This window comes from Anomaloglossus baeobatrachus, unplaced genomic scaffold, assembly GCF_048569485.1.
Source record: "Anomaloglossus baeobatrachus isolate aAnoBae1 unplaced genomic scaffold, aAnoBae1.hap1 Scaffold_154, whole genome shotgun sequence".
NCBI classification, from domain to species: Eukaryota; Metazoa; Chordata; class Amphibia; order Anura; family Aromobatidae; genus Anomaloglossus; species Anomaloglossus baeobatrachus.
This window is the reverse complement of record NW_027441924.1, coordinates 402,869-426,341: the sequence shown is the minus strand read 5'-3', so window position 1 is coordinate 426,341 and position 23,473 is coordinate 402,869. Positions and strand designations below refer to the sequence as shown.

Below are 23,473 nucleotides of genomic sequence, written 5' to 3'. Positions count from 1 at the left end.
AGAAGGCTTCATCCAAAATCAACTGCAAAGAGTTATTAAAACTCGTCAGGGGGTTGAAAGTCAATCTTGTGGCCAAACAATATGTACGAAAGAGAGGCCCTGCACCAATTAAGGGACAGGAAGTGTTACAAAAGATTGACTTTCAACCTTCTGACGAGTTTTAATAATTCTTTACAGTTGATTTTGGATGAAGCCTTGTTGTATAACACTATTACCAAGGATCAGAGACACTTATTGACGGTGGAGTGTCCTAGAGTGCCATGCTTATATCTCCTGCCGAAGGTACATAAAGACGAAAAGATACCACCTGGCCGTCCTATTGTGTCGGGTAAAGGAAATTTTTGTGAACCCCTGTGTAAATTCTTGGATTGGCATCTGAAACCCATCGTAACTACCTTACCTTCTTTTTTAATAGACTCCACTGATTTATTATTGAGGCTTGAAGGGATTACTTTGGAGGAAGATATGTGGATGGTATCATTGGATGTGGAAAGTCTTTACACCTCAATAAGACACGAGGATGGTTTACAAGCGGTAAGGTATTTTCTTTCTATGAGCTCTCTGGGATCTAAATTAATCAATTTTCTGATGGAAGTCCTTGAGTTTGCTTTATCTCACAACTTTTTCCTGTTTAAAGAGATTTTTTACCTACAGCTCCAGGGAACAGCCACGGGGGCGGCCTTTGCGCCCTCATATGCTAACTTGTTTTTGGGGCTGTGGGACAGACAGGTTTTATTGACAGATACTACTGAGCAGATTGAGAAAGTCCTATTATGGACCAGATTTATTGATGATATTTTTCTAATCTGGCAGGGCACTGAGGGAGATCTAAAAAAGTTTGTGGATTATCTGAATATGAACTCATTAAACATCAAACTTACAAGCCATCACAGTCAGGTCAGTATGGATTTTCTTAACCTTAACATCTATAGAAAGATGGATAATTCTCTTCATACAAAGATCTTTAGGAAACCTACTGCCGTTAATGCACTGCTTTCTGCCCAATCTTCTCACCCACAATCATTGATAAAAAAAACATACCAGTGGGACAATTCTTGCGATTACGGAGAAACTGTTCCGAGGATTCGGTTTTCAGAGAACAAGCGAGAGAATTGACTGATCGATTTGTGGACAAAGGGTATAGCAAACGGGCTATAAAGAGGGCTTTTAACCAAGCATTGATTACCCCGAGGAGGGATCTCTTGATACCCCATGCAAAGAATAAAAATGACCAGAAGGTGAGATTCATCTCCCAGCACCATAATAGCTGGAGAGAGATGAAGGGAGCCTTGGAGAAGTTCTGGCCGATTTTGATGACTGATCCAATTCTTAAGAAAATTGTACCTGAAGGTCCATCTATTACTTACCGTAGAGCTGACAATTTGAGGGACAAATTGGTAAGAAGCCATTTTACTGGGGATAACACGACTAATTTGTTTGGATCTAAAGGACCCAGTTGGGGATTCTTTCCCTGCGGTAAATGTATCTCATGCCTTAATACGGTAAGGGCAACTGAGTTCTTCTCGAGTGATGGTAAGAGGAACTTTCGGATCACTAAACACATTTCATGTGACTCTGAAGCGGTGATCTACTATGCTAGATGTCCCTGCAATCTTGTGTATGTTGACTGACAACAAGGAAGCTTAAAGTAAGGATCCATGAACACGTATTGGATATTAATAATGCACTGAAGTCGGATGAAATTACCACTTTGAAACCATTGCCGAGACACTTCAAAACCCATCATGGATGTGACTCCTCTCTCCTAAAAGTGTCAGGGATTGATAAGGTTGTAATTAATACACGAGGTGGAGATGTGAAGAAATGTCTGTCCAAAATGGAGACCCAATGGATATGGCGCCTTGACACTGTGGGACCGCATGGTTTGAATGAAGTTCTGAGTTTTGCACCTTTTCTTTGAGGTGTTTAGTCCCTTCCTCTATTCTTTTAGTGTGTTATGTGTGTTTTTATTGATTTTAATAATTTTTGTACTTATACTGTTTTTCTGTATTTTAGTGTCCTATGTATGCCGCATGTCTGGTTTTGATCATATGGAGGCTGACAGAGGAGGAGCGATGAATTTATGAATTTCTCTCTTTTATACATAATTTTTTTTTCTTTTTACCATTAGTGATGTATATTCTATGTACTTTTATTGACCCATTTTGTCCATTAGTGATGTGCATATTTTATGTATTTTCTCTATCACGACACTTTAGTTTTATTTAAGAGGTATATTTAAAAAGAAAAATTCGATTTTTTTTTTTCAGTTTTGGTACTTTTATACACAAATATATATACAACACATCTTACTCTTTACATATATAAAATATATATAATTTTGAATTTTTATTAGTTTTTATTTTTTGATCGTATTTTGTTTGCACGTTTTTGCACATAATTTGTATTTGATACATCTTACACTTCTCACCATATTTTCTTGATTGATTTTTACTTGGAATACACATGTTTTTGCATATCACACATTTGTTTTTAGTATAGTGCATATTTTACACTTGCTTTTGCATAATAACATTTTTATACACCTTTTTTGGTTTGTCTTTTTGCATTTTGTCACATATGCACTACACGTTTTTTCATATTTATATATACAAACATTTATATACTCTTTTCCTTCTTTTCCCCATTTTTTAATTATCACTTTATTTGTATGTAGGAATATTTTTTACTTTATTATTATTATTATTGTTTATTTATAGAGCACCATTGATTCCATGGTGCTGTACATGAGGGGGTTACATACAGAATACATATACACGTTACAATAGACAGACTATCACAGAGGGAAGAGGGCCCTGCCCTTGCGGGCTTACATCCTAAAGGATTTTGGGGAGGAGACAGTAGGTGGGGTGTAGGTTGGGCGGCAGCTCCACACGGTGGTGGGGCGGCAGCTCCGCACGGTGGTGGGGCGGCAGCTCCGCACGGTGGTGGGGCGGCAGCTCCGCACGGTGGTGGGGCAATGAGGTCATTGTAGATTATAGGCGTTTCTGAACAGATGATACTTACACTTTAATGGTATTTCCTTACTGTTATATCACATATTGATCCAAAAATTTGTTTTTTTAAGAAATATAAGAACATAATATAATATCACATTGCTGTACTCAGATTCTGCACATGTCCCTTTTGTGCCTTGCTGGCATTTTTTCTTCATGTACTGTTTTTTCATATATTTTTTACTTTTCTAAAAATTTTTAATACTGTTCACCTGAACATAGTTATGGATTTGTTATAACTAATGTCTTTAATTTTAATGTATATACGATATCTCTATGTATGTATGGGGTCTGTTTATGTATATTTATTGTATTAATGGTGTCAATATTTGTAATCTATGTGTACTAATTTTCACTATTGGTTATTCTGTAGTATGCTCCATTTGAAACTTATGGAGGAGTCTAGTTTCAAACTCACGGTTCCCCGTTTCTATGGGCCAGGGTTTTGCCATCTGACTTCTGAGCCATTGCGCTCGTACTAGCAAGATGCTTTCCTGACGTGTGTCTGGATCCCGTGTGCTGGCGGGCGTGCCTCCCTGTGTGACGTGTTTCGGGTGCGTCATCGGGGGGTGTTTGCCGGGACTTGGGCTCTGACCGCGGCAGGACGCGTTGCCCTGGTTACTCTCATTTCCGACGTCGCGGCACCTTCTGGAAGACAGCTGTTTGGCTGTCACTTGTATAAATAGGCATGCCAGTCACACTAATAACCACACCCCTTCTGAGGAAGCGACGGCGAAACGTACGTCAAGGGGGGTCCTTTGCAGTAATTATTAACCTTCTTTATTTCCATGTAACCATCTGTGATAGCGATCCTTTCTCCTACCGCTTTTTTGTCCTTGGTTTTATTACGTTATAGCTCAGTGTCTCACGATCTATACTCAGTGTTGGAGTGAGATGTATCTAGCGTGGACTTGGTCTATTTAGTACTTTCCTTGGACTTCCTACTTTTCTATGGTTTTACTGCCATCTTATGGATCTTTGAATGTATTGCACTTTATATTTATTTTGTCATGTCATGGATTACACAGCACAACAATGATTTTGCTACTGAGGGTAAAACATGTGTTCTTTACTAATTTGAACATGCTGATTCCAAATATGAACTCAGAATTTGCACAGCACGTCCAGATTTTGAGTTATACTTAGAAAAGGCCATATTCTTACACTTATTCGTTGACCTCCCCGGACCTATCCGGGCATGTCCAGACAGGTATGGGAGCTGATATCAGCACTAACCAGTTATGGCTATATGTAGGGAGTGCTGACACCAGATTTACAGACAACTGTTGGACAGTGTTCAATAAAGTTTTCTTTTAAAGCTAGTAGTGCGATTTATCTGGATTACAATGAATAGCTATGTCATACTATGTCATGGAAAATGGTGTCTGCTTCTGTACTGTTGTGAATGGGCTTATGCTAGAGTTGGGTTGTAGACATTTTCCAGATCAATGGAGACTGTTCATAGACTCTAGTAAAGCAAGCTTGAAAGCTGTTCTGTTGCACAATGGCAATGAAAAGCCATCTGTCCCCATTGCACATGCGGTTGGAATGAAAGAGACCTATGCTTCTATGCAGATCATTCTGAAATTGATTAAATATTCATAACATCAATGGAACATTTGTGCTGACCTCAAAGTTGTTGCACTAGTCCTTGGTTTGCAGTTAGGTTACACTAAGCATATGTGCTTTCTGTGCCTATGGAACAGTCGAGATGACAACAACCATTATAAAATTAAACGGTGGCCCAATAGAGATGAACATAAGATTGTTAAGCACAATGTTCAACACGAATCACTTGTCGATCCACTTAAAGTTTATCTTCCACCTCTTCACATTAAACTAGGACTAATGAAAAATTTTGTAGTAGCAATGGATCGTCAAGGGAATGGATTTAAGTATCTGAAGGAAAAGTTTAGTGCATTGAAAACTGAGGCCAAACTCAAAGCAGGAATCTTTATTGGTCCTGAAATCCACCAACTAATCCATGATGAAATCTTCAAGAAAGATTTCTTAAGCTACTATAAGTGATTTTTAAGTTTTTTGGTTTATTTACCTATACTTCTTTTTCAATAAAAATGATAATACATGTTGTGAAACTGTGGGACATAACGATTCTGTATCTTTATTAATTGCTTATTTTAATTTTCACAAAAATTGGAATAACTTAATATCCTGACGTGCTACAAAAAAACTAACTTCAGATTTGGATTCAGCGCATTCGATTTAGTATAGCGCACATGGTTTTTGCCAAGTAGCAGACAAAAAGTGTTTATTTGTTGTGCTGTGTTATTGATTGTGAACTCTTTACTATTAAACCGCATGGACCAAGGTTTATCTTATGTCTACTTATCCTTTTTAATTGGTTTTAATTAATTTTTTTGAACTTAATAAAGATATCTTATGTTATTGCATTTATGTGTGGAGTTTTCTATGTAGGCTTATGAGAGAAACATATAACTGGAACGGGCCCAAAATGGGGGACATTAGTACAGAATTGGGGGGTATTACCCCCATAACCATTTCAGCAGCAGGTTCCCCCTCACAACAGTATGTCATGACTACATTTTTTGCTTTAATTTTTTTTCCCTACCTTCCTCATCTAAAATATAGGTGCGTCTTATGGTCATAATAATACAGTAAGCTTAAAAAGAAAATTGTGCTTTCCCTGACCAACTCTTACTTGAGTAATTGATTTTTGGATAAAACCCTTTGACTCACGGTACATCATGATGCCTTCTCCCATGTGACTGATCTGACAACAGGACCTGAATAATGATAAAAACATTTGCCAAATTCCGAATGCAAGAATGGCTCCTCTACTGTGTGGGTTTTCTCACAAGAATTCTGACAAGAATTGATTTACCAGTTAAACATTTCAAATGTTCACAACATGAAAAAGGTTCCTTCCCTGTGCTGCTTCTTCAGATGTTTAACGAGATCTGATTTCTGAGAATAACATTTTCCACATTCAGAACATAAAAATGGTTTATCCCCTGTGTGAAGTTTTCCATGGTCAATAAGAGTTGATTTCCTAGTAAAACATTTACCACATTCCAGACATGAAAATGGCTTCTCCCCTGTGTGTGAACTTTGATGGCAAACAAGTTCTGATTTCCGAGTAAAACATTTCCCACATTCTGAACATGAAAATGGCTTCTCCCCTGTATGAGATCTTTGATGCCAAACAAGAGCTGTTTTCTGAATAAAACATTTTCCATATTCTGAACATGAAAATGGATTCTCCCCTATGTGAAATCTTTGATGCCGGACAAGTTCTGATTTCCAATTAAAACATTTCAGAGTCTGAACATGAAAATGGCTTCTCCCTTGTGTGAATTTTCTGATGTCTAACAAGGTCTGATTTCTGACTAAAATCTTTCCCGCACTCTGAACATGAAAATGGCTTCTCCCCAGTGTGAAATCTTTGATGCACAACAAGTTCTGATTTCTGAATAAAACATTTCCCACACTCTGAACATGAAAATGGCTTCTCCCCTGTGTGAATTTTCTGATGTGTAACAAGATGTGATCTCTGAATAAAACGTTTCCCACACTCTGAACATGAAAATGGCTTCTCCCCTGTATGAGATCTTTGATGCCAAACAAGAGCTGTTTTCTGAATAAAACATTTCCCACATTCCAAGCATGAAAATGGCTTCTCCCCTGTATGAGATCTTTGATGCCTAACAAGAGCTGTTTTCTGAATAAAACATCTCCCACACTCTGAACATGAAAATGGCTTCTCTCCTGTGTGAATTTTCTGATGTCTAACAATTTTTGATTTCTGAATAAAACATTTCCCACACTTTGAACATGAAAATGGCTTCTGTCCTGTGTGAGATCTTTGATGCCCAAGAAGTTCTGATTTTCGAATAAAACATTTCTCACATTCTGAACATGAAAATGGCTTCTCCCCTGTGTGAGATCTTTGATGCTCAACAAGTTCTGATTTTCGAATAAAACATTTCCCACACTCTGAACATGAAAATGGCTTCTCTCCTGTGTGAACTTTCTGATGTCTAACAAGATTTGATTTCTGAATAAAACATTTCTCACATTCTGAACATGAAAATGGCTTCTTCCTAGTGTGATATTTTTGATGATGAACAAGATTTGATTTTCGAGCAAAACATTTCTCACATTGGAGGCATGAAAACGGCTTTTCATGTGTGTGAACTTTTTGATGGTCAACAAGATTTGATTTCCTGGTAAAACATTTCCCACATTTTGAACATGAAAATAGTTTCTCCCTTGTAGGAGCCATTTCATGTTCCACATCCGTTCTGTAACTTTTATTTTGTTTACAATTCTGTGATAAATCGCAATTTTGGACTTGTTTGAAAAGATCAGATGACAAAGCTTTCCGAGGAAGGACTGGAGGTATATCTGGGACAACAGCATGCTCTTCATATGTATCATGTGTGATACTTTCATCATCTGTTGTAAATTCTGAAGATATTAGATTTCCATCTGAACTCCCAATACAGTCATCTGCTAAAAATAAACATGTTATTAGTTTTTTATGATATCTTGAAATTACATTTATTTTTTTTTAACCAGAAATTAAATTAGGAAAAAATGTATTCTGAATCTGTTTTCCAATTTAGACATCTAAAGGCCCTGTCACACACACAGATAAATCTGCGGCATATCTGTGGTTGCAGTGACATTGTGGACAATCAGTGCCAGGTTTGTGGCTGTGTACAAATGGAACAATATGTCTATGATTTCACTGCAACCACAGATCTGCCAAAGATTTATCTGTGTGTGTGTGACAGGGCCTTAAGAGTTACATCTTTGTTAATTTGGATCTCTCATTCCTAGTACGAGTTCTCTGGAATGTGCTACATTAAATAATCTGATTGTCACAATGTGACTGCAGTATAATGAGGGACAGAAGGCTCCTATACTGACCCTCACGCTTGGGGACCCTAAGCTATTCCTAACCTCTGGATTACCCCTGAAGATGGAGATGCCGGAGTCCCGTGCCTTATTATTCTCCTGACCAGATCTAATCTGTTATTCCCCTGGGGAAGGAAGGGACAGGAATATGATGGAAACACAGATTAAAGGGAGCCAAACATCAGGTTTTTCGTGTATAAGCTGCAGCCAGTGCAGCACTGGCACTATTAGGCACATTGTGTACATACCATCAGGGTTCAGCTCGGGTGTTTAGGCAGCGAAATCCAACTTTATAAAGTTTGAAAATTCGTGCACTTTTTGATTGACGTGTGCACCTCTGCTGCTAATGTCCAGGCGTGTTATGCACGTGTTCCCCGCCCCTCCATCAGCCTGTTCCTCCCTCTCTCCTGATGTCCGGGCGTGTTATGCACGTGTATCTCCACCCCCGCTGCCTGTTCCTCCCTCTCTCTGTCTGTATTTAAATTTCCCTCTTCAGTGACATGACGTCGGAGTGCGTAGTGCTTATCTCCGGCGCCATGTTACTGAAGCCCGCTGTACCGTGCAGCTGGGTGCACGAGAGGGCGGCGCATGCGCCCTCGCTTCTTCAGATCCCGTTGGGAGCACGCGCGGTTACAACAGGACTGGAGATCAGTTGACAGGAGGACGCGATTGCTATGCTACCAGCACAGCAGCCGCCTAGGACACCGCGGCTCAGGTGAGGTGAGTTCACAATGCTGTGTGTGCGCCCCTGCGTTGACCTGAGCTCACCTTCTGAATGCCAGGTCACCGCAGGAAAGCACTCACAGCTATGTGTCTGTGCTATGTGTGTGCATGCATGTGCAGTGTGTGTACGTGCAGTGTGTGTTTGTGTGCGTGTGTGCGCTCGCTGTGTGGTGTGTGTGTGCGCACGCTGTGTGGTATGTGTGCGCGCTGTGTGTGTGGTGTGTATGTGTGTGTGCGCGCGCACTGTGTGTGTGTGTGTGCACGCTGTGTGTGGTGTGTGTGCGCACACTGTGTGTGTGTGTGTGTGCATGCTGTGTGTGGTGTGTGCGCGCACGCTGTGTGTGGTGTGTGCGCGCACGCTGTGTGTGGTGTGTGTGTGTGTGCGCACGCTGTGTGTGTGTGTGTGTGTGTGTGTGTGCGCACGCTGTGTGTGTGTGGTGTGTGTGCGCACGCTGTGTGTGTGTGCGTGTGTGCGCACGCTGTGTGTGTGTGTGTGCGCGTGAGCGCACGCTGTGTGTGTGTGGTGTGTGTGCGCACACTGTGTGTGTGTGTGCGGTGTGTGTGCGCACGCTGTGTGTGTGCGCACGCTGTGTGTGGTGTGTGTGCGCACGCTGTGTGTGGTGTGTGTGTGTGTGTGCGTGTGTGCGCACGCTGTGTGTGGTGTGTGTGCGCACACTGTGTGTGGTGTGTGTGCGCACGCTGTGTGTGGTGTGTGTGTCCTGAATCCAGGCCTGGCATTATTGGGGTTTCCTCCGGTAGCCAGTACGACGCTGCACTGACGTGTGTAGGTTTTTTTTTCTTTCTTCAGATGATATTGGATCCGGATTGGACGGCGCGGGACCCTTGACCCAGGATTACTGCGGAGAGGGGTTCTTTATTTCAATAAAGATGGAGTCACTAATTGTGTTGTGTTTTATTTCTAATAAAAATATTTTTCTGTGTATTGTGTTTTTTTTTATGTTTACTAGAAATTCATGGTGGCCATGTCTAATATTGGCGTGACACCATGAATTTCGGGCTTAGGGCCAGTTGATAATATACACCTAGCCCTAACTCCATTATTACCCAGTGAGCCACCCGGCATCAGGGCAGCTGGAAGAGTTGGATACAGTGCCAGAAGATGGCGCTTCTATGAAAGCGCCATTTTCTGGGGTGGCTGCGGACTGCAATTCGCAGCGGTGGTGCCCAGAAAGCATGGGCACCCTGCACTGCGGATTCCAATCCCCAGCTGCCTAGTTGTACCTGGCTGGACTCAAAAATTGGGCGAAGCCCATGTCATTTTTTTTTTAATTATTTCATGAAATTCATGAAATAAAAAAAACAAAAAAACGGCTTCTCTATATTTTTGGTTCCCAGCCGGATACAAATAGGCAGCTGGGGGTTGGGGGCAGCCCGTAGCTGCCTGCTGTACCTGGCTAGCATAGAAAAACATGGTGAAGCTCATGTCATTGTTTTTTTTTTGGGGTGGGAGGGGGCAAAAAATCCTGCATACAGTCCTAGACCCGCAACACACATCGTTTTTTTTTGTACGTGTGCGGTACGTATTTGCACGTACCGGAGACACGTACACACCCAGACCCATGTTATTCAATGGTAGATGGCGCACACACACGTAAAATCACACAGAACGTGTGTCCGTGTGATAAGTACGTGTGTGCGCTTTTCTGCACGGACGACATGTCCGTTTTTGGCCGGCAGCACGAGTATGTCCGTGTTCAGCACGTTTCGTGTTTTTACACTAGCGATCTTATTTTTATTTTTTTTTAAATTAAATTCAGTATACTTACCTTTTTTTTCTGCTGTTCTCAGTCATACTTACATTGGCGCTCGGTTTTTTTCTTCCTCCAGAAGACACCGCCGCTCCTGTCAGCTCCACGCAGCTAATGAAGGGAATAGCGCGATCAGCTGTATTCAGCCTTGGCCGCGAGTAACCTCAGTGACAGCTCAGCTGATCGCGCTATTCCCTTTATTAGCTGCGTGGAGCTGACAGGAGCGGCGTTGTCTTCTGCAGCTCCGGTCACCTTCATGCAGCACAGCTGGAAGCGACGCTGGACCATCCTGGATTACGCCGGACATGGAGGGCTTTTTCGGGCTTATTAACCCTTTAGTGACGGAGATAATTTTCACCTTAATGACCAGACCAAATTTTGCAATTCTGACCAGTGTCACTTCATAAGGTTATAACTCTGGAACGCTTCAACGGATCCCGGTGATTCTGAGATTGTTTTTTCGTCACATATTGGACTTCATGTTAGTACCAAATTTAGGACAATATTTTTTGCGTTTATTTATGAAAAAAAATTGAATATTGGCAAAAATTTTGAAAATTTAGCAATTTTCAACTTTTGAATTTTTATACCGTTAAACCAGAGATTTCTGTGACACAAAATAGTTAATAAATAACATTTCCCACATGTCTACTTTACATCAGCACAATTTTGGAAACAAAATTTTTTTTTGTTAGGAAGTTAGAGGGGTTCAAAGTTTATCAGCGATTTCTCATTTTTACATCAAAATTTACAAAACCATTTTTTTAGGGACCACATCACATTTGAAGTGACTTCAATAGGCCTAGATGACAGAAAATACCCAAAAGTGACACCATTCTAAAAACTGCACCCCCCAAAGTACTCAAAACCACATTCAAGAAGTTTATTAACCCTTCAGGTGCTTCACATGAACAAAAGCAATGTGGAATGAAAAAAAGCAAAAATTAAATTTTACCTAAAAATGTTGCTCTAACCCAAATTTATTCATTTTTAGAAGAAATAACACAACAAAATGGACCCCAAAACTTGTTCCCCACTTTCTTATGAGTGCGCCGATACCCCACATGTGGTCAGAAACCTCTGTTTGGACAAATGGGAGGGCTCGGAACAGAAGGAGCAATATTTGAATTTTGGAAAGCAAATTTGGCTGAAATAGATTGCGGGCACCATGTTGCATTTACAGGTCCGCTAAGGTACCTAAACAGAAGAAATCCCTCACAAGTGACACCATTTTGGAAACTAGACCCCTCAAGGCTTCTATCTAGGGGTATAGTGAGCATTTTAGATCCACAGGTACTTCACAGATTTTGTTAACGTTACGTTGTCATATTGAAAATTTTAATAATTTTCTCAAAAATGTTGCTTTAGCATCAATTTTCTCACTTTTTCAAGAGGTAATTCCAAAAATTTGACCTCAAGGTTTGTTAACCACTTTTTTATGAGCGCGGTGATACCTCACATGTGGTCTGAAACCTTTGTTTGGACAAATGGGAGGGCTTGGAACGAAAGGAGCAATATTTGAATTTTGGAAAGGAAATTTGGCTGAAAAAGATTGCGGGCACCATGTCGCATTTGGAGGTCCCCTAAGGTACCTAAACAGCAGAAACCCCACACAAGTGACCCCATTTTGGAAACTAGGCCCCTCAAGGAATTTATCTAGATGTTTGGTGAGTACCCAGAACCCTCAGGTGCTTCACAGAATTTTATAACGTTGAGCCATGAAAAAAAAAAAAAAAAATTTTACCACAAAATTGTTATTTCAACCAGGTAGCTTTTTTTTTTACAAGAGTAAAAGGAAAAAATTCAGCATAACATTTATTGTGCAATTTCTCCTGAGTTTGTCGATACCTTATATGTGGTGGAAATCAACTGTTTGGGCGCATGGCAGGGCTCGGAAGGGAAGGAGTGCCATTTGACTGCAAAATTGGCTGGAATCAATAGCGGACGCCAGGTTGCATTTGGAGAGCCCCTGAGGTGCCTAAACAGTGGTGGTCCCCCACAAGTGACTCCATTCTGGAAACAAGACACCTCAAGGCTTTTTTCTAGGTGTATAGTGAGCAGTTTGAATCCACGAGTACTTCACAGAATTTGATAAGCTTAGGTTGCCATATTGAAAATTTTCATTTTTTTCACAAAAATGTTGCTTTAGCATCAAATTTCTCACTTTTTCAAGAGATAACAACAAACCGTGGACCCCACAGGTTGTTATCCAATGTCTTATGAGCACAGGGATACCCCACATGTGGCCAAAAACCTCTGTTTGGATAAATGGGAGGGCTTGGAATGGAGGGAGTACCATTTGAATTCTGGAAAAGTTGAAATAAATTGCGTGCACCATGTCACATTTGCAGGGCCCCTTGGGTACCTATACAGCAGAAACCCCCTACAAGTGACTCCATTTTGGAAACTGGATTTTATTCAGGAGTATAGTAAGCATTTTGAATCCACAGGTACTTCACAAAAATGTTGCTGTAGCAACAAATGTCTCACTTTTAGGCTATGTGGCCATGATCCAGCGACACGGCGTCTAGTACACAGTGTCAGCCTCCTGCAGAGATGTGAGTGTTGTCCACGGGAGAACGCAGCTGCCCATGCCCACGATTTGGGTTCAGGCTGCTGTGGAGCTCTATGCTACCTGCAGAGAACACTCTTGTCTCCGCAGCATAAATTGACATGCTGAGGCTCGGGAAGCTGCGCCACAGGTCGGTTTATGCTGCGGAGAAAAGAAGCACATTGGGCATGGGATTTCTAAAAATCCTTCCACTGTGCTTCTACTGCACAATGCAGCGTTATGGACACAGGGACACACTATGGACACACTCTGCGCCCAAAACGCTGCAAACCCCGATTATGGGCGCACAGCCTAAAATGCTACAATGGATGAATGGATAGATGTCAAACATATATAACGTCCCACCCCCTGCATATTCTAAACTGGCGCCCTTTAGTGCCTTTCATGTGGCACTAAAGGGTGCCTAGCCTTGTATTTAGCCCCCAAAAAATTAATAATTAAAATAAACGACGTGGGGTCCCCCCTATTTTTGATAGCCAGCTAGGGTAAAGCAGACAGCTGTAGCCTGCAAACCACAGCTGACAGCTTCACCTTGTCTGGTGATCAATTTGGAGGGCTCCCCAGGCGTTTTTTTTTTTTAAAAAAAAAAACGTGGGGTCCCCCCCAAATTAGATCACCAGCCAAGGTGAAGCGGACAGCTGGGTCCTGGTATTCTCAGGGTGGGAAGAGCCATGGTTATTGGACTCTTCCCAGCCTAAAAATAGCAGGCCGCAGCCGCCCCAGAAGTGGCGCATCCATTAGATGCGCCAATCCTGGCGCTTCGCCCCAGCTCATCCCGCGCCCTGGTGCGGTGGCAGACGGGGTAATATACGGGGTTGATACCAGCTGTAATGTCACCTGGCATCAAGCCCTGGGGTTAGTGATGTCACGGCATCTGAACAGATACCCGACATCACTAACCCAGTCAGTAATAGAAAAAAAAAAGACAAAAAAAAATTTATTTGAAAAAACACTCCCCGAAACATTCCTCTTTCCCCAATTTATTGAAAATAAAGAAATTCCGGTCGCTGTAATCCATTTTGGAGGTCCCACGCCGACTCTGGATCTTCTAGAATATGGGGGGCACGTTCAGGGAACGTATCCCCCATTTTCTGGAAGAGCAAGCTCTCCATGAGCAGTGTGGGTGCAGTAATCTGAGAATACTGCACTCACACTGCCCCGGTCCAACCTAGGGCAGAGTGACCTGCAGTAACCTCATTCCAGAATATGAGGGGCACGCTCACAGAACGTACCCCCCATTTTCTGGAACAGCAGTCTCTCCATGTGAGGAGTGTGACTGCAGATTACCGCACTCACCCTCCCCCGGTCCACAGTGGAGCAGCCTTTGCAGCAGCGACGTCAGGGTCCCTGTTTGCAGGGATCCAGCTGACAGCCGCTGTCTGCGCATGCGCCGCCAGCATTCAAGAAGGAGGCGGAGATCGCGGGCCCGGAGCACCAGCAGCCAGGTAACGTATAACCGGGGGCTGGGGGGGGTGACGGGGGGGTGACGGCGGGACCTGGGGACAACTTTCTGCCGCATGTGACGTGTCACATGCGGCAGAAAGAGCAGAATGAATGCGGCCGCGCGCTGTGCGCCGCCGTCTTCCACGCTCCGGAGGGGGGAGGGGGGTGGTGGCTCTGGAGAACCGGAGGGGGCTCCGGTGACCAGAGGGCTCCGGTGGACCGGAGGAGGGGTCAGGGGGAGGACATTTCCCTCCGATCTGAAATGTTTGATCATTTCAGATCGGAGGGAAATGAATGCAGAGTCGGCGCCGGCGGCAGTTTTCTGTGCGCTTCGGCGCCATTTTGACTGCTCCGGAGGGGGTGTGGGGGTGGGGGGGGGACTCTCCGGTACCGGGGGCTTTGAGGGCACTAGGGGTTTAGATTTCTTTCTCATCTGACATGTTTGATCATGTCAGATGAAAAAGAAATCAGTTTTACCGGCCATTTCTTTTTTTTTCATGTGTTCGTCGGTATACAGTGTATACCGCCGATCACATGATCGGGGTCCAAAAAAAACACCCCGATTCATAATCTGGGGGGTCTCAAACTGAAACCCCCGAGATTTTCGGTCGCTGGGGGGCGCTACAGGGTTTTTTCGGGCCGCCGCTTTAAAGCGGCGGAACAGAATAAGTACCCTGTTTTGCCTTTAAGTCGTACGGCCGTCGTTATGAGGTTAAATTGGTGAACAAGGCAATTTGTTAGTGTTTTTTTTTTTCTAATAAAAGGATTGTTCGGGTGTGTGTGTTTATTTACTGTAATTTACAGATTAATCATGAAAGGAATCTCGGGGAGACGCCTGACATGATTAATCTAGGACTTATTAGCAGCTATGGGCTGCCAAAAACTCCTTATTACCCCGAATGCCAATGCACCGGGGCAAATCGGGAAGAGCCGGGTACAGTCCCAGAACTGTCGCATATAATGTATGCGGCAATTCTGGGCGGCTGCTGACTGATATTGTTAGGCTGGGGGGCTCCCCATAACATGGGGCTCACCATCCTGAGAATACCAGCCTTCAACCGTGTGACTTTACCCTAGCTGGTATTAAAATTGGGGGGGACCGCACGCCGTTTTTTTAAATTATTTATTTATTTTACTGCACAGTATAGACACGCCCACCGGCTGCTGTGATTGGGTGCAGTGAGACAGCTGTCACTCAACATGGGGGGCGTGTCTGACTGCAACCAATCACAGGCGTCTGTGGGTGGGGAAAGCAGGGAATACGAGATTGATTAATGAGCGGCTGGCATATTCAAAGTAATTGTTGCCGCGTATTCTCTGCACGGCTGTTCCTCGCCGCGCTGGTGATTGGGGAGCGGTAAGTATGAGAGAGGGCTGCTCACTTCAGTCACTCGGAGGATTAGCGGTCACTGGTGAATCCTTCACAGGTGACCACTAATCAGTACGCGGCACACAGACAGAGCCGCGGCATGACAATGAAGTCAGGTGAAGTTCACTCGAGTTCATTCTCATCGCGCAACTCTGTCTGCTGTCAGCCGACATGTATCAACGACATTGTGCAACACGCAAACGGACATTCCACACGGACATTCCATGTACACATACACGGGCATTTTACACACAAACACGGACATTTTACACGTACACATGGCTCGCATACGCCATCACACAGATGCCATATGTACCGGAGAAACGCCCCAAAAAAAGGGAACACGGACCCGAAAAACGGACCGTGTCAAACAAGTGTGTTTTAGGCCCTAGATGGAGGATGCTGAGCCTTGTAGTTTGGCAGCTGCTGTCTGCTCTCCTGCATACACTATTGGATGAAGTATGCTGAGCCTTATAGTTCTGCTCCCCCTGCCTCTCCCTCCTGCATATGTCGCGGGCGGGGAGGAGGGTGTCAGCACACCGCGCTCACCTCCTTCTGCTCGGGTCCGGCGGCTGCCGCTGCTCAGTGGTGGCTCGAGCTGTGGGCCGGATCCCGGGGGCTTTCTCGAGCGACACTCCTCGCCCGTGAGTGAAAGGGGGGTTGTTGGGTGTGGGGATAATGTCCGTGACGCCACCCACGGTTGTGGTGATTTGTAGCACCACCGCTGCTCGGTGTGGGGATCCCGGGGATGGTGAGGAGGAGCAGCCAGTTGTTATGTCGCCCCTCTGTGGGTAGGGGTTGGTGATCCCGGGGCCCGGTGATGGCTTGGGAGGTGCAGGGCCTGGTGGGCGCAGGGACGCGGGGGCAGCGCTGTGCCTTGCGGCACTGTGGTACTCACTCAGCCTGAGACGTTGACACAGTTTGTACGGTAAACCAAACGGCTGGTAGGACGGTCCCACAGACGGCTGCTTTGCTTCCCCGGTAGGTGACGGTGATGTCCCTTTTTCCTTGCACCTGTATAAACGGTTGGTTGCGATGGGTCCCCACCGGTAACCCGCTCCCCGGCTCCAAGCTGGGCCGGAGGAGCACTACACTTTGCCCGCAGGCGCTGGCCCTCGGAGACTGGTGCCCTGGCGGTGGCGGTGTCTCCGTTGTACGGGTTGGGCTGTTGCCTTCTGTCGGGTCTTGGTTGTTGGGAGAGCTACGTCCCCGTCACTGACGGATTCGGCAAATTTGGCGACTCCTAGCCTTGCCGGGGTCCGAGAGGCCCCTGCCCTGGTGCTGACTGTCCTTCGGAACACTGCTCCAGACCACCGGGCACACAGCCAACGGGGTCCTTCCAGGAACTTCCGAACTGTCCCCCTCCAGACAGTCACCGTCGTCGCTGACCTTGCTGTTCTGGCCCTACACAAAGCTGGACCTCAGGCTTCTCCTTCTCTCTCAGTCACCACTCTTGCTTTCCTCCTTTGCCACTTTCCTTTCTTTTCTGTCACTGTTGTTTACTCTGCTAGACTTCTTCCACTTTCTCCTCCCTGTCTAGACTTCTTGTTTACTCCTTCATGTCCCTCACTGGACTGCCTGAACTTCCCGCCTCCAGAGCTGTGATCTCCTTGGTGGGCGGAGCCAACCGCCTGGCCCACCCCCTGGTGTGAATCATCAGCCTCTGGAGGAAGGCAACAAGGATTTGTGGTTCAGCTTCGGTGTGCCTACCTGGGGTGTGGGGTGTGATGGTGTGTGACCTGTGTCCCCTGGCTTGCCCAGGGCGACACACATACAGTCCTGGATGGAGCATGCTGAGCCTTGTAGTTTTGCAGCGGTCTGCTCTCCTGCATAGACTAGTGAAGAATGAAGAACATATTGAAGGAAATGACATCAGACCTTTTTTCTTTTTTTTTTTAACAATCTTTAATGGAATTGTTCACTGTTAAAAAACGCATAAAAACGCAGTGAGCAAAAAAGCACCAAAATGCGGTAAAAACGCATGCTTTTTTGCCGCGTTTTTTCCCGCAGGTGCGTTTTTGTCTGCTCACTCATTCTTTTCTCCCTATCAGAGCAGAACCGCTCAGATCAGGAGAAATGCTCATCTCCTGTAACCTGCAGTACTCGGCTGCTGGTTATAGGACCTGCGTCACTTGAGCTACAGGAGTAATCACAAGAACCAGTACTAACACGACAACCATCGGATCCACGTGATCCCATCACGTGACTTCCTGTGGAGGCTGGTGTTTATGCGAATAAAGCGATCGCCATTAAAATGGTGCTGTGAGATTTTTACAGTGCTATTTAAGGGGTTGACAGGTACAGGTGGATAGCGAATTCACTCGCGCATGCAAGGCACACGTCAGCTGCACAAATCAGCTGACATTTGCGCTGATCGCTGCTGGCTATCTGCGTCTGCCAGTGTGGATTACCAAAACGAGTGCAGGGACGGAAAATATTAAAACGGATTTGTTAAGAAGTTGATAAATGCATTAACAAAAACGCGGCCAAAATCTTGATCTTTCATATTTTTTTTGGTCAGAAGCTGTGTTTCTGTGATCACAGGTATAAAAGATGCAGCGTGCTGTCATAGCCATTGAGTTATGTGTCTGCAAAGCTGCTCAAGTTCTTGTACATTTTCTCAATATTTCAATACCTTTGTTTAAATTCAAAAACAAACATTTTCAAATAATTAATTGTTTTGTTTTTTGGGAATAGGTTCTGTTGCCCCCATGTAGTAGTTTTCAGACACTTAGTATTATGGTGCGCGTTATAATATATGTAGGACTATGAGGTGCATTAGATTATACGGATGACTATATGGGGCACATTACTATATGGAGGACTGTATGCTGGAGGGGGAGCAGAACTACAAGGCTCAGCATACTCCATCCACTCGTGTATGCAGGAGAGCAGACAGCAGCTGCCAAACTACAAGGCTCAGCATCCTCCATCTAGGACTGTATGCAGGATTTTTTGCCCCCCCCCCTTTCCCAAAAAAAAAAAAAAAATGACGTGGGCTTCACCATATTTTTGTATGCTAGTCAGGTACAGCAGGCAGGAACGGCTGCCCCCAACCCCCAGCTGCCTATTTGTACCCAGCTGGGAACTAAAAAATATAGGGAAGCCCTTTTTTTTTTAATTTCATGAAATAATTAAAAAAAAAAAATGACATGGGCTTTGCCCAATTTTTGAGTCCAGCCAGGTACAACTAAGCAGCTGGGGATTGGAATCCGCAGTGCAGGGTGCCCATGCTTTCTGGGTACCCCCGCTGCGAATTGCAGTCCGCAGCCACCCCAGAAAATGGCGCTTTCATAGAAGCGCCATCTTCTGGCACTGTATCCAACTCTTCCAGCTGCCCTGATGCCGGGTGGCTCACTGGGTAATAATGGAGTTAGGGCTAGGTGTATATTATCAACTGGCCCTAAGCCCGAAATTCATGGTGTCACGCCAATATTAGACATGGCCACCATGAATTTCTAGTAAACATAAAAAAAACACAATACACAGAAAAATATTTTTATTAGAAATAAAACACAACACAATTAGTGACTCCATCTTTATTGAAATAAACAACCGCTCTCCGCAGTAATCCTGGGTCAAGGGTCCCGCGCCGTCCAATCCGGATCCAATATCATCTGAAGAAAGAAAAAAAAACCTACACGCGTCAGTGCAGCGTCGTACTGGCTACCGGAGGAAACCCCAGTAATGCCAGGCCTGGATTCAGGACACACACACACACCACACACAGCGTGCGCACACACACCACACACAGCGTGCGCACACACACACAGCGTGCGCACACACGCACACACACACACCACACACAGCGTGTGCACACACACCACACACAGCGTGCGCACACACACCACACACACAGCGTGCGCACACACACACACCACACACACACCGCACACACACCACACACACACAGCGTGCGCACACACGCACACACACCACACACACACAGCGTGCGCAAACACGCACACACACCACACACACACAGCGTGCGCACACACGCACACACACACACAGCGTGCGCACACACGCACACACCACACACAGCGTGCGCGCACACACCACACACAGCGTGCGCGCACACACCACACACAGCGTGCGCACACACAGCGTGCGCACACACACCACACACAGCATGCGCACACACACACAGTGTGCGCACACACACAGCGTGCGCACACCACAAAAAAACACCACACACAGCGTGCACACACACACACACCACACACAGCGCGCGCGCGCACACAAACACACACATACCACACACACAGCGCACGCACACACCACACAGCGTGCACACACACACACCACACAGCGTGCGCACACACACGCACACAAACACACACTGCGCGTACACACACTGCACATGCATGCACACACACACTGCACAGAATCACACACATAGCACAGACACACAGCTGTGAGTGCTTTCCTGCGGTGACCGGGCATTCAGAAGGTGAGCTCAGGTCAACGCAGGGGCGCACACACAGCATTGTGAACTCACCTCACCTGAGCCCCGGTGTCCTAGGCGGCTGCTGTGCTGGTAGCGTAGCAATCGCGTTTCTCCTGTCAGCTGATCTCCAGTCCTGTTGTAACCGCGCGCGCTCCCGCGGTCACAACGGGATCTGAAGAACCGAGGGCGCATGCGCCGCCCTCTCGTGCACCCGGCTGCACGGTACAGCGGGCTTCAGTAACATGGCGCCGGAGATAAGCGCTACGCACTCCGACGTCATGTCACTGAAGAGGGAAATTTAAATACAGACAGAGAGAGGGAGGAACAGGCAGCGGAGGGTGGAGATACACGTGCATAACACGCCCGGACATCAGGAGAGAGGGAGGAACAGGCTGGTGGGGGGGGCGGGGAACACGTGCATAACACGCCCGGACATTAGTAGCAGAGGTGCACACGTCAATCAAAAAGTGCACGAATTTTCAAACTTTATAAAGTTGGATTTCGCTGCCTAAACACCCGAGCTGAACCCTGATGGTATGTACACAATGTGCCTGATAGTGCCAGTGCTGCACTGGCTGCAGCTTATACACGAAAAACCTGATGTTGGTTCCCTTTAAGACAGATGTGACGCATTTCAAACTCAAAGAAATAAACAATGAGAGACAAAGGAAAAAAGGAAGAGCAGGAAGGCAGCAACAAAAAGACAACAAGGGTTAACACCACAACAGCTCACATTAATAATGCACAACAGCCACCCGTAAGTCTGGATCACAACACCTGACCAGACTAGTATAGGTAAACTATACCTGGCATTAATGAAATAGTCCAGCCAGCATATACAGGAGGGGAGCTAATGATACTTCCTCCCCTACAGCATGTGATCAAAGACATTAACAAGCAACCCAGCAGAGAAAAACTCTTGCTAGCCTGCCCAAGCCTGTGGTTTGATGCCTGCGTCTCCCTGCGCTGCTCACAGACATCAGAGAAGTTGGCAGGCAGAGTGTAGTTTCCACAGATCCTGACACCGCCTTGACAGTTCAATAACCTGCAAACATCTCTGTGACATTGATCCACAAAATAGACAATTTCAAAGAGATTTTTTTCCAAGATGAAAATAAAATAGTTAAAGACAGATGCTGGAAATTTAACGGGAATGTCCGGGACTATAATATTCATTGCCTATCCTTGGGCTTTGTAACCAAAGCAGGTAGCAGGGTCTTGCTGTCTGTGCAGATAAATATTTCGGCTCCAATTCAACAAGACCGGTGATGTACACTGAAAAATGACATCAGGGACTGGAGTGAGATTTCTGGCATAGGGAACGCCCGATTGTTGTGAATTAGAGAAGTGGTGCAATCACACCCTTGTTATGGCCAAGCTCTGCCCATTTTGGCAAAGCTGGATAAAATTGGCGTGAACACACACACACACACACACACACATAAACCAGCCTGTCTCCTCTTCAGCTTGAAACTCCTGCAATTAGACATTTGGTCACATGACGTGATGTCAAAAAGGTCCTTAAGCAGTCCTATAATTGGCATATAAACACTGGGGCCCCTAGGAGAATGGGAGCCCTGTGAAATTGCCCAGTTTGTTCTCCCTTTCCCTAATGCCAGTCCTGCATGCCAACCTGTGTCCTATTCAGTTCATTTAGACTCCTGCAATTAAAAGACCTTTGGTTACATCATGTCACATGACTCTGAAGTTATCAAAGTTCCTTAAACAGTCAACCTTAGAATAAAACTGATGGGGACTGTAAGAGAGTGGAGTTCCGGAGAAATAGTGTAGTTTGACTCCCCGAACGCTGGCCCTGAATGTCACTAGGTCTTATTTTCGGGGTAGGTCTTATTTTCAGGGAAACAGGGTATTCATGAACCCTCTGCAGGTCTTTGAGAAGCCTTTATAATGACGTAGAGAAGACACTAGAAACAAACAGCAGAAGAAGCAGAAGCAAAGAAAATACAACTGAAAAAACCCAGAGCAGAAAGTCTAAAAATGTAAACACAAAATTAGTGCAGAAAGTACATGAGTAGATATCTCTTACTGGATAGAGCTGGAGGAAACACATCCTGAGGAACATCGGGATCTTCTTGTTTACAGTCCTGTGGGAGAAGAAAACGGGGACATCTCTCTGGTGTTGTCCTCTTACTGGATAGAGCTGGAGGAGACACATACAGGAACTGAATTCATTCCTTACATACAGATAATTATAGGCCGTGTGTATTTAGTCCTGTCTATTACCTGGTGATGTGAGGGGCTGGGGATCCTCCATCATGACGTCCTTGTACAGATCTTTGTGTCCTTCTAAATACTCCCACTCCTCCATGGAGAAATAGACGGTGACATCCTGACACCTTATAGGAACCTGACACATACAATGATACCGTCACCCCCGATCCCTTCATAGCATTACTGTATAATGTCCCAGCATTCCCAGCAGTGTCACCTCTCCAGTCAGCAGCTCAATCATCTTGTAGGTGAGTTCTAGGATCTTCTGGTCATTGATGTCCTCATGTATCGGGGAGTGAGGTGGAGGCCCCGTGATTGGGCTCAGGGGTCTTCCCCATCCCTCAGACACAGGGGCCTGACAGCGCTCACTAGAGGTCTTCTTCACTACTGTGTAATCCTGGTTATGGAGAGACACAGTAATAAATGTCACTCCAGACATTTCCAGAGTCCTCACCTCTCCAGTTCTGTCCATCTGTTATTCCCATAGATAAGAATGATGTAATGTGACGTCATCAGAATCTCTCACCTCTCCAGTAAGCCGGAAGAGGATCTCTAGGGTGAGGTGTAATATCCTCTCCGCCATCTTGTCCCTGTCCATATCCATCCTTCACGGGGCAATCAGGAGAATTCTCTTCTATAGGAGATCTCCACTGAGAGGATCCGATATTATAAGGACCTGAATGGGAAGGAGATGAGCCGATATGTAACATTAATGCAGATAACAATGGAGAGAAGATATCATTTGGGCAGTAAAAAAAATTTCAACATGAAATGAAGTTGCAAAACCAAACCATAAAAGTATTGCATCTAAAAGGGTGAAAATGTCAGCTCATCAAGGAAAATACAAGTCCTCACTCAACAAAGATGTCGGAAAATGGAGACACAAACTGAATTTTTAATGTTTTGGTTTTGTTTTACAAAAGTCTGATTTTTATTTACTACTAGAGATGAGTGAACCTGGAGTTCGGTGTTCGGTACAAGCTCAGACGTCTCCAA

The 23,473-nt window shown here is 45.0% G+C and overlaps 1 protein-coding gene and 1 long non-coding RNA gene across 3 annotated transcripts; one reads left to right on the top strand and one right to left on the bottom strand.

Annotated features, from left to right (window-relative positions):
• Window positions 1-393: 393 nt before the first annotated feature.
• LOC142260659 (uncharacterized) lies at window positions 394-2,298 on the top strand. The gene is made up of 3 exons (XR_012728680.1): window positions 394-534; window positions 814-897; window positions 2,017-2,298. It is a non-coding gene; the product is annotated as an uncharacterized LOC142260659 (long non-coding RNA).
• A 722-nt stretch (window positions 2,299-3,020) lies between these two features.
• Window positions 3,021-23,122, bottom strand: LOC142260654 (uncharacterized). 2 transcript variants are annotated; one of them, XM_075332040.1, is made up of 5 exons: window positions 23,004-23,122; window positions 22,695-22,874; window positions 22,490-22,613; window positions 22,293-22,406; window positions 3,021-7,511 (listed from the first exon to the last, which is right to left on the bottom strand). In XM_075332040.1, exons 1-5 carry the CDS (start codon window positions 23,079-23,081, stop codon window positions 6,304-6,306), a joined length of 1,704 nt encoding a protein of 567 aa, XP_075188155.1. In that variant the 5' UTR covers window positions 23,082-23,122; the 3' UTR covers window positions 3,021-6,303. The 2 variants fall into 2 exon arrangements, with proteins under 2 accessions (XP_075188155.1, XP_075188156.1); XM_075332041.1 differs by having other exon boundaries at window positions 3,021-7,508.
• Between the last annotated feature and the right edge of the window lie 351 nt (window positions 23,123-23,473).

Coding starts and splice junctions, on each gene's coding strand:
- LOC142260654 (XM_075332040.1), bottom strand. CDS start 23,081: ATGGATATGGACAGGGACAAGATGGCGGAGAGGATATTACACCTCACC. Junction 22,875..23,003: donor TCTTCCGGCTTACTGGAGAG/GTGAGAGATTCT, acceptor CTCCATAACCAG/GATTACACAGTAGTGAAGAA. Junction 7,512..22,292: donor GTTTCCTCCAGCTCTATCCA/GTAAGAGATATC, acceptor GTTTATTTTTAG/CAGATGACTGTATTGGGAGT.